The 11,739-nt window shown below is 51.9% G+C and overlaps 1 protein-coding gene across 1 annotated transcript in view; it reads right to left on the bottom strand.

The window, feature by feature from the left end:
- PAPPA (pappalysin 1) overlaps positions 1-11,739 on the bottom strand; it is a 243,570-nt gene that overhangs the window by 44,153 nt on the left and 187,678 nt on the right. The window contains exon 18 of the mRNA XM_082208779.1: positions 9,899-10,046. Within this exon, the coding sequence (XP_082064905.1) occupies positions 9,899-10,046 (148 nt within the window). The remainder of the gene's footprint in view (positions 1-9,898; positions 10,047-11,739) is intronic.

Raw genomic sequence — 11,739 nt, 5'->3', positions numbered from 1 at the left:
CTACCTTCCTCCCTGCTGCTCTCAGTCTTGAGCGTGGGTCCCGACTTCCAGCTGCTGCCGCCCTCAGTTATGAGCGTGGGTCCCGACTTCCAGCTGCTGCTCTCTGAATCTCCTCTGTTCCCTTCCTCCTGGGGTGTCCCCCCGGATCCCCCCCTTGCTCTGTTCACTGGGGCTCCCTTTTGGGAGTCCTCTGACTCACTGCTTAGGCTTGGAGATCTCGGGTCGTCATCATCACTCATTCTCCCTTCGGCTTCCTCCCCCTCGCTCTCTGTTTCCACCCTTCTCTGCGTCTCTGCTTCTGAACCCCTGACATCCATCCCCCCCTCGAAGCCCCCCCTTCCCCCCTCCCCGCTGTCAGGTGTGGGTGCTGGGCGCTCCATCATCATGGGAGGGAATGCTGGATACAGGTCGCTCCCCGTGGGTGGCCGCCAACTGAAGACCTCCGAGTCTTCCCCCTCGCGGTCGTCGACGTTGACTTGTTGCTCTTCCATCTCTGTACCGCCGTGCTCGAACCCGAGGTCCTCCCCGAACACGTCCATGTCAGTCTCTGCGTCGGTCGCTCGACCTGGCATCTCCAGCCACTTCCTGCGCCATCGCTCCTCTGGTCGATCGTCCCACCAATACGAGTTGCCTGATGCCGAACCTGCCGGTGAACCTTCTGGGGAACGGGTGCTCCGTGCGGGTTCCCCTTCTGAGTCGAATCCATGGAACGTGCTGGAAGAAAGTGTGGGTGTGAACAACCAGTCGTCGAAGAAGCTCGCTGGCATGGGTTTGTGTGGGAAGAGGGCATGAAACTCGTCCTTGAGCAGGGGTTCCTCCAAAGCGTAGTCTGGTACCCAGCTATTGGCGCTGGCCCGGGTGCCCTCTCTGGCTAAGAGGTATTCGACTCCCTCTTCCCCCCATCTGGAGTCCAAAATCTCCGTGACCTCGTTGATGTGGTCCTGGTGCTTCACCTCCCGCGTCTCCGTCCGTTCCCGGAGCGGACTTGGCGCCGTCCCTGGCTCCTGGAACCTGTGAGGTGCTTTGTAGGGAGTGAGCACCGACCTGTGGAACACCGGATGCATTCTGGAACCCTCCGGCAGCGCCAGTCGGAAGGCTACCGGGTTGATCTGCGCTTCGACTTGGTACGGACCGATCTGCTTGTGCCCCAACTTCTTCTTGGCAAGCGACCTGGTCGGCACTGCGTGGGCTGCCAACCAGACCCAGTCTCCCACTTGGATCACTTCGCCAACCCGCCTGTGCTTGTCAGCTTGCACCTTGTAGGCGTGCTTAGCTAGCTCCAGCTGCCGTCTGAGTTGATCGTGGACCGCCTGCAGCTCTGACGCGAACGCGTCCGCCGTCTGTGGTTCTCCTTCCCCCACTCTCTCCAGTCCCGGGAAGGTTCTGGGATTCCTCCCATTGTTGGCAAAGAACGGCGTCACTCCTGTGGACACGTGCTTCGTGTTGTTGTAAGCGAACTCGGCTAGCGGCAGGTAATCCACCCACGTCGCAGGCTGTTGATTGGCATAGCATCTCAGGTACTGCTGCATGATGGCATTGACCCTCTCTGCTTGCCCGTTGGTCTGCGGGTGTCTTGCTGATGCCAGATTGACCTTGACATTTAGAAAACCCATCAGCTTCTGCCAGAAAGACGAGATGAACTGGCGTCCGCGGTCGGACAGGATAGACCGTGGCAGGCCATGCACTTTGAACACGTGATCTATGAACAGTTTGGCGGTTTGTTCCGCCGTGGCCACCTTCGCACACGGAATGAAATGTGCCATCTTGGTGAACAAGTCCACCACCACTAGCACAGCTGTCTTGCCTCTCGAGCTGGGTAAATCCGTCACAAAGTCCAGGGCCACCCTCTCCCACGGTTCAAACGGTGTTTGCAGCGGTTCTAACAGTCCCGCCGGTGGTCTGTGTACCGGCTTGGCCCTCTGGCAGGTGTCGCACCTCGCGACGTAGTCCGCGACCTCTCCTCTCAGCCTGGGCCACCAGAAGTCTCTCGCGACTAATTCCATCGTTTTCTCTGTGCCAAAGTGACCGGCCGTGGGTGCGTCGTGCAACTGTTGCAGTACCTTGGCGCGAAGGTCGTCTCCTGGTACATAGACAGCCCCTTTGCGTAGGAGCAAGCCGTCCCGCACCTGGAACTCGTCCGTGGTAGCCGTGCCTCTGAGCAGTTCCGCCATCTTGTCTTGCGCGAATGAGTCGTCCCGCAATGCACGTCGCACCGCATCCAGGTCTACTGTAGCTGAGGCACACGCCCACGCCGTCGGTGCGAAGATGTGCATGGCCGCCGCTGGCGTCACCTCTTCTAGGTATTGCGGTTTTCGGGACAGTGCATCCGCCATGATGTTGGTGTCGCCTGGGACGTACTCTATTCGGAAATTGAAGTCAGCAAAGAACTCCGCCCAACGTATCTGCCTCTGGTTCAGGAACTGAGCCGTGCGCCAGTGCTCCAGATTCTTGTGGTCCGTGCAGACCTGCACCGTGTGCTTGGCGCCGATTAGGAAGTGCCTCCACGCCTTGAAAGCTGCATGAATGGCCAGCAACTCCCTGTCCCAGATGGTGTAGTTCTGCTCCGACTTGCTGAGCTTTCTGGAGTAGAACGCTCCCGGCCGCCACACCCCCTGCGGGTCTCGCTGCAGCAGGACAGCTCCCACGGCTCTGTCTGACGCGTCTGTCTCTACCCTCAACGGCTTACTGGGGTCGATATGCAGCAGTTGCTTCTCCGATGCGAAGAGATGCTTGAGCGCTTGAAAGGACTGTTCCGCCTGCTCCGTCCAGATGAATTTCTTTTTTTTGGAGCTGAGCGTGTCCGTAATTGCTGCCGTCTGCATCGCGAACCCCTTGATAAACTTGCGATAGAAGTTGGCGAAGCCGACAAACCGCTGGACCTCCTTCCGGTTGCGCGGGCTTTTCCAATCCAATACCGCACGAACCTTGGTGCTGTCCATGGCTATCCCCTTGTCCGACAACTTGTATCCCAGGAAATCCACCTCCGTCGTGTCGAACTGGCACTTCTCCAGCTTGGCGTACAGTCTATGTTGTTGCAACCTGCTGAGCACCTCCCTCACGTCTCGGTCGTGAGCTTGCTGCGAGTCAGAGAAAATCAGGATGTCATCCAGGAAGCAGACGCATGTCTTGTAGAGGAGTCCCTCCAACACGTGATGCATAAAAGCTTGAAAACAGTGAGAGCCATTTTGTAATCCAAAGGGCATAACTCTGTATTCGTAGGTGCCCAGCGGTGTGAACATGGCCGTCTTCCACTCATCGCCCTCCCGCATGCGGATGAGATTGTACGCCCCTCGCAGGTCCAACTTGGTGAACACGCGTCCCTTGCGCACCGTCGCGAGGAGGTCGTCAATCCTGGGCATGGGGTAATCAGACGGTTTGGTCATCTGGTTCAAAAGGCGGTAGTCCACAACTAGTCTTTTTTGGGGCGTGTCTTTCTTTTTCACGAAGAAAACGGGACTGCCCCCCACTGCCTTGGACTCTCTGATGAAGCCACGCTCCAGATTATGCTCGATGAACTGTTTGAGTTCCTGCATTTCATCTTCAGACATGGAGTATAGCCGCCCCTTCGGCAGCGTCGCCCCCGGTAGGAGGTCAATCCTGCAGTCATATGGCCGGTGAGGGGGTAGCTTGTCCGCCTCCTTCTCGCAGAAGACCTCCAAAAAGCTCGCGTATTTGTGGGGGACCGCTTGCAACGTTCCCAACTGCAGTTGTGATTCCTCCTCCTCTCCCTCCCGTCGGGGCAGGATGCAGTGTTCTGCGCAATAAGAGGAGCCGAAGATCAGTTGTCTCTGGTACCAAGCCAGTGTCGGACTGTGCCTGTCCAGCCAACTCATGCCCAACACAATGGGCGTGTCCGACAGTTGGGTGACATTAAAACTGATGACTTCCCTGTGGTTGCCAAGGCGCATCACCATCGGTGGCGTCTGCTTCACCACCTGCCCCCCTAGCAACTCTCTGCCATCCACTGTGACGACTTGCAGGGGCAGAGTGGCAGGCAATAGCTGTATAGCGTGCTGCTCCACAAAGCTCTGCGCTATAAAGTCTGCGTTGCTTCCAGAATCCACAGAAAGCGGCACTTCGATAGTGACGCCGTCGGGTAGCTGGAGAGATGCTGTGAGCTGCACTACTGGTTTGGGTGGGAGGGGATCCGTGGGTTGCAAGATTGCTGGGGACTGCTTCACAGATGCGTCTGGCTGGGCCCCAGTGCCTCCGTCTCCAGCCAGACATCGTCGTTTCCCTGCTGTGGTTCTCCTTGCTGCGTTGCTGCAGTCACCATTGCTGAGGCTGCAGTGTGCTTGTGGAGCCTCCGGGGACACTCCTTCGCCAAATGGCCTGGATCCTCGCAGATGTAACACTTCCTGTTCCCTCTAGGAGGCTTCGCTTTCACTGCTGCCGGTGCTAGGGCTCTGGCTGCTGACTGAGCCCTTGCACCTCCAACCTCCATCGGTTCCCCTCCCCCTCCTGGCGGAGGTGTGGATTGCGCACGCGCTGCTTCCCTCGGAACGAAAGAGAAACTTCTCGCTGCTTCGCGCCCTCCACGTCCTTCATCTCTGCACCATGGACGTTCTTCCAGCCTCACCCCCACAGTCAGCGCCCTTTGGACCACCTCCTGCGTGCTTCGGGGCCTCTCCCCCCTTGCAATTTCATCCTTAACCGCAGAACTTAGACCCTCCCAGAAGAGGTCTCTGACAGGGGGCGAATCCCGATCCCATTCTAAAGCACTGACCAGCGCAAAAAATCGGGCGTGATACTGCCGGACGCTCGCCCTCCCTTGTTTTAGTCCATGAATCTCCCGTCTGGCAAGATCCACATCAATAGTAGACAAAAAACACGCATCCATCGCTTTGATAAAGGCATCTGCATTCTGAAGCGCCGGATCTTTATCCCTCCACAAATTGCGCAGCCAGGCTTTGGCATCCCCATGCAAATGGGACAATATGAACCCCACCTTCTCTTCCTCATCTCTAAAGTCTTTTGCCAGCAGTTGCAGTGCGCACATTACGTCTGCTCTAAAATTAGGGTACTGTTGCAAAGTCCCATCGAAGTGAGCCACAAGCCCTCCTGCTCTCCGTGCCAATCCCACGCCCTCCGGTCTGGGTCCCGGTTGCCCTTGCTTAACAAGCATTTCAAACCTGGCGTGTAGGTCTCTGTAGGCGGCTGTAGTCTCCTCCTCCCGTTTCTTGGAAGCCAATACCTCTGAGGACAACTGGGTCACTGCCTCTTGCAGCGCGGAGATCCTCTGTTCTTCCGTCATCTTGCTAACCTTTGTGAGCTCGCTTACAGACACCCCTCTTCCTCCCCTAGCGGCTTCTGCTCCCGCTGCGAGGTTTCAGGTTTCTGAAGCTTTGAGGAGACGGGTCTTACTGTCAGAGCTGCTACCAGGTCCCAGCTCACATAGGACCACGCCACACAGCGTCCACTTTAAAAGAGTCTTTATTGAGTTACAGGTTTCATTTCCGAACTGCAGCGTGCAGCTCTACACCTTCTGCTCTAGGTCGGCGAAGACCCGTCTGAGTCCCCGCCTCTTGCACACCAGCTTAATACCCTAGCCTTGCTCCACCTCCTTCGCCTCTCCCTACGTCTCTGGGTCCTTCTGCCCCCCTGGGCCTCCTCCCTTCTACTCTCCTCTGACGCTGACCCCCCTGATCCTTCTGCCTCCTTGCGGCGGGCTTTAGGACCTGGCTCACTCTCCGGGCTGCTTACTGCTCCAGCTTCCGCTGCATTTGAACTTGGCGCGCGCGCCCAACTCTCTACTTTCCTCTTAACCGTTGCCTCGCTCTCTGAGGAGGGCGTGACCACCCCTGACTCGTGCCCTCCCTCCTGCTGACAGCCTCCGGAACCCGATGCCTGGCTACCTTCCTCCCTGCTGCTCTCAGTCTTGAGCGTGGGTCCCGACTTCCAGCTGCTGCCGCCCTCAGTTATGAGCGTGGGTCCCGACTTCCAGCTGCTGCTCTCTGAATCTCCTCTGTTCCCTTCCTCCTGGGGTGTCCCCCCGGATCCCCCCCTTGCTCTGTTCACTGGGGCTCCCTTTTGGGAGTCCTCTGACTCACTGCTTAGGCTTGGAGATCTCGGGTCGTCATCATCACTCATTCTCCCTTCGGCTTCCTCCCCCTCGCTCTCTGTTTCCACCCTTCTCTGCGTCTCTGCTTCTGAACCCCTGACACATATGAACAAAAGAAGTGTTTGCTGCACCACACAAACTGCCCATCTAATCCAGCATTCTGTTCTCTCAGTGACCAGACAAATACCTGAATGGGAAACCCACAGGCAGAATCTGAGCATGAGCACTCTCCCCTCCTGTGGTTTCCAGAAACTGGCATGCGCAAGCATTACTGCCTCTGGCTGAGAAGGCACAGCATAGCCATCATGGCTACTAGCCACTGATAGTTCAATATTGTTTATGCTGGCTGGCTGTGGCCCACCAGAATTTCATGCTGGTGACATTATAGGCTGACCTGGGATCGCACCTGGGGCTTTCTGCATGCCAAGCAGAGGCTGTACCCCTGAGATGGGTTTACTGCAGCTCACCACTGCCCGAAGGTGGTAGAAGGTGCTACACACCCTAAGGACTTGAGCATGGAAAACCCAGGCTCAGACTGACCCTGGTCCATAATACATACTGGCAGAGCCAGCACTAATTGCTGCAGCCTTACCTCCAAAGTTTGCCATAAGGCTAAAACAAGGAGGATAACTGTAATTGTAGTCCTATGGTTCTATGATCATGGGGAAAGTGACATAAATGAATAACAAAACAATACCTTGTGGAACAAGGCAATTGCCATTTAATTTCCATTTCAACTTCCATTCCTACACCTTGCCCCCTCTACCAAAAAAAGAAAGTTAGGACCCAGCATTATGAAAAATGAGGGAGGAAGATGTCCCTTGAATGCTACAGCAACCTTTGGTAGGCATCTAAAGGTCACCTCTTCTCCAGAGATAATACACGTTGTCAGGGAAAAGGATGCCTGCTTGCCGTCTCACTGCTTCACCAGCAGTGCAATTTACACTTCAGGAGAGGAGCAGACCTGAATTGTTTTGATATGTGATCCATAATTGGCATCATTACAGAGCAGTGAGCTCATCTAGGTCGCATTCCTCTCCCCCTTGGGAAGGCCTTGAAGCAACTCACAATAGTTAGGCTATAATGAGGGATCAGCACAGTGTATGTGTAAGAGAGGGGGAGGGGAGATATTTCTTTGGAGTTCAAAATGATAGTCAAGGAGGGAATGGCGCAGGGGGAAATCACACAAACACACATAGACCTGGAGCTTTACCTGCAGTGCATCTTTGCTGTATTGGTAGGACTACACAACCTGGATCAGTGATAGGGATGGGAGGTTCTGACAGTTTCTTCCTTTTCCAGTCTCAAAATTCAGTTCTCCACATTGCCACATCAGTTTGCCAGGTTTTGTTTTGTTTTTGTTTTTTTAAGTTATCATGGAAAATCATCAGCATTTTAGTGTGGATTTCTCCAAATGTAACCTTTTGTCTGCAATTTTGCTTTGACATACACATACTTGCAGAGCAATTTCCCTCTATATAATGTATTTCTGTATGTTGTTTTCAACATTAGCTATATTTGAAAGTATGTAGTGTGCATTTTACCTTAGTATATGACTTTTAGAGACGTGCATATTTCAAAAGAGGATTGTTCCTCAGTTAGTGGATTATTTCAGAAAGCATGAATTAAGCGGATTTGTCTTCAAATGCAAACTGAATCAAATCTCTCCCCCATCCCTTGTCAATGATGCTCACACTTTGTGGAAGGGCCACTCACAGAAGGTCCATAGCCTATGCTTTGCATAGAGAAGGCCAGAGATCTGGCCCCTGGCATCTCCAGGTAGGGATGCAAAAGTCTCCTGTTTCCAACCCTGGTGTTGTGTCCATGATATGGACAAATGAAAAGGTGTTGACCAGCAGAGGGTCCATTCCCACAGGGCACAGCTGTCTTCTTCGAGGGTTATTAGCCACCATGAATACCACTTGCTGGGAAATGCAGGTGGGCAGAGTGCTGTTGTGCTCATTGTGTTCAACTTGCAGGAATCCCACAGTTACATGGATGCTAGACAAGATGGGCCATTGGACTGACCCAGCAGGCTCGTCTTACATTCTGCTTCTACAACCACAGGCAAATGTTTTCAGGATGTCATTGGGACAATGAAGGTTGTGTTATACCAAGCCAGGCCATTAACCTACCTAGTTATCTGTTTATTTAAACAATTTATACATCGCTTAACTGCAATAGTTTTCAAGCAGTGTGCAAGAAATACAAAAAAGGGTGAAAATCAGTTCAAACTATAAAATCAGACAGAAGTCAAAATGCCTGCTGAATTTTTAAAAGTCTTCTGTAGACAGATGTTCAATAGGGAGTGGGCCCTATTGGAAAGAATTTGCACAAAATTGGGGCTACAATACTGAAAATACAGCTCCTGGTGGATACGAGCTGTGCATCTGAATCATGGGGCCCACTACAAATTACTCCCCTGAAGACCTCAGTGATCAGGGAGGGATAGAAGGGATCAAGTGGTCCTTTAGCTACCCTGGACAGAAGTTGTTAAGGGCCTTGCCAAATGATACCAGAACATTGAACCTGGCCCAGTAGCACATGGGCAGGCAGTGGATGATTTTGAGTTATGCACTGGTAATAGGCTGTCCACAACAATTTAGCTGCAGCATTCTGCATCGGCTGGAGGTTCTGGACTGGGCCCAAGGGAAGCCCCACACTGAATACATTGTAGTAATTGGGACTTGAGGTTGCCTAGCTCAATATTGCCTACACCAGGAACAGAAAACCTGCATCCCTGGGAAATGCAGTCAAACAACATTTGGAGGGTCACTGCTTCACCATCCCTGGTCAACAATGACCAGCAGTTGCTCTCCAGGTTTTGTATTCACAATAGACCCATTGAAATCAATGAATGTAAGTTAGTAATGCCCATTAATTTCAACAGGTCTGCTCAGAGTATGATGAATGTTGGATGTAATCCATAATGTCCTGCTTGTGCACTTTGTGGAGTCATTGAGGCAAACAGGATGCCACACTAGCATTCAGGAAAACTGGAACCTTGGTCTGATCTATCTGGCCTCTTCTTTGTAGAATCATAAAAAAAATCTGAAGGGACACTGGGGGTTATCTAGTCCAAGCCAGTGCTCAATGCAAGATGTTGCAGCATCCTTGATACATTCCCATCCTTGATAGATGGACCAAATGCCTCCAGAAGAAGAGCTCACCATCTCCAGTGGCAGGCTATTCCTCTGTTGAACAGCTCTTACCCACAGAAAGCCTCTCCAATTTTTCAGCCAAAATCTGCTTTCCACTCATTCCGTGCTAGGCTATACTCTAAGGCAACAGGTGTATGGTAGCCCTTCAGATATCTGGAGACTGCTGTTGTAGGGATGGGGAACCTGTGGCTCCTCCAGCCTCAACCAGCATGGTCCATAGTGAGGGATGACAAGAGCTGTAGTCCAGCAACATCAGGAGTACCACAGGGTTCCTGATCCCTGCACTGCCATGCTTCCCATTAGTTGTTTCTTCTCTTCTCCAGATTAAAAAGACTACAAAGTCACTGCAGCATCCACACAGAAGTGCCTGTGCACATAGTTACATAAAGGCTGCTACCTACAGTTTAACTGTGAGCAGCCATCACCAAGGACCACAGAGAACCACCCTGTTATGTGAGTGCAGGGGAGCATCATATGTTACCAAGAGGTCTGGCACCTTAAAGTCTGTCTTGCCCTTTCAAGAGGGATTAATTAGCTGTGTTGTTTTGAGACTCAGGCCAATGGGGGGAAGGTTGGAGACGGAAGAGGAAGCTTTTGAAGAACCCTTGCCTTTCTCCTGCCTTTTTCACTGACATCAAACATTAGGCTTCTAAGCTGGCAGAAACCTTATAAATACCTATGCTGTATCCGTCTGGACACTGCAGTTTCAGGCCCCCGCTCAGCTGGCTGGGAAGGGAGCAGTGTCCTTGCATCCCTCTGCAGAGGTGAAATGAGCCGCTCCAGGTGCCGTCTTTCCGGCAGTGAATCACGTTGTTCCCACGGCCCTGGTAAGAGAAAGCAGGAAGAACAGCTTAGGAAAAGAGTGACGGTGTTCCGGGCATCACTATCATTCATTGGAAGCTGGCCCATTGGGGAAATGGGGCGCTACCCCTACACCTGCAACCTCAGCCTGTCCTTAGCCAGCCCCCACCTGCCTGCCTTCTTACACATATCCAATCAGGTAGTGGCTCCACCTGTCATTGGCTGTGATTCCACATCTGGTTTGGACACCCTGCCAGTCCCAATGGGCACCAGCCACCAACGGTTGCATTATTATCCATCACTTTTTCTGCATGTGTACAAAAAATAATAATAATCATAAAAGTGTGCATGAAAATGATTATTTTCATGAAAAATGTATCTGAAAATTCAATATATTAGAGGAAATAGCTTGTAACAAAATGTGCACATCAGCCAAAGCTGCATGTGTTTGCTATAAGCAAAACCTGCAAAAAATGAAAATGAAAATGCAGATGAGTTTTAATGACAATCTGCCCTGCCCCCAAGAAAAAAATTATTTCAGAAAGTGGAGAACTGAACTGAAGATTGGGATCTGTCAACTGAAATTGGCAAATTTGTCCCAGCCTTCCTAAAGAAATTTCAGCTGCATTGAAGTCACCAAGGAATTCTCTCCCATTCAAACATAGAAACCACACACACACTCACACACATCCCTAGCTCCAGTATCAGCCTATTACGGAGCCAATTTATTAGGAGGAGAAAACTACATAAAACACTAAAACAATAATTTATCCTCGCCAGAAGGGTCACATTAATTGAAGCCATTATCATTTTCAAGGGTCAGTACTCTCACAAGGTCCACCAAAGTCTGCAGAGCAGTAACACACACCTATTTCTGCTAGAAGCGAGGACTAGTAAGGCCCCTAATGGTTTAATCCTCATTGCAAGCCAAGGAAAAACTGGACTCCAGTGAGACTGAAATGCTGGTTTCAGTGCCAAGGTACATATCATATAATGTTAACTACTGCATGATATAAATGCTTTTGCGGGGGGTGGGGGTGGGGGTGGAATTGCCTCACAGCCAAGCTGATGTTTCTCCTGCATTAAAAACATGCTTTAAAAAGAAAAAATGTACACATATCCATGGACTACTCCCCACCCCGCTACATCATGTCTGAATTAAGAGCTGAACCTCACTTAAGTTTTATATGTCAGTATGGAATAACTTCTGTTTATGTGATGAGAGCTCAGACTTTCAGCCAACCCACCTTACACCAGAGATTGGCACTCCCCCCACCATGTTGCCCTAACCCCCCCTCCACCCTCCCAAATATAGCAAGGAATAGGATGTGTAATTGCTATAACGTGAGAGCTGGTGTGGCACAGTGGTTACGCAGCCTTTCTCAACCTGTGGGTCCCCAGATGTTGTTGAACTACAACTCCCATCATCCCCAGCTAGCAAGGCCAGAGCTCAGGGATGATGGGAGTTGTAGCCCAACAACATCTGGGGACCCACAGGTTGAGAATCACAGGGTTAAAGGGTCAGAGACCAGAGTTCAAATCCTCTCTCAGGCATGAAGTCCACAGGGTTAGCTTAGGCAGTCGCTCCCTCTCACTCTACCCTACTTCACAGGGTTGTAGTGAGGGTCAAATGGGCTGGGGGTGGGTGGGAGAAGAATGTACACAACCTTGAGTTCCTTGAAAGAAAGGTGGGGTACAAATATGATAATGAATGAA

Source organism: Podarcis vaucheri, assembly GCF_965113315.1.
Source record: "Podarcis vaucheri genome assembly, chromosome: Z".
NCBI lineage: Eukaryota > Metazoa > Chordata > Lepidosauria > Squamata > Lacertidae > Podarcis > Podarcis vaucheri.
This window is presented reverse-complemented; position numbering and strand designations above follow the sequence as displayed.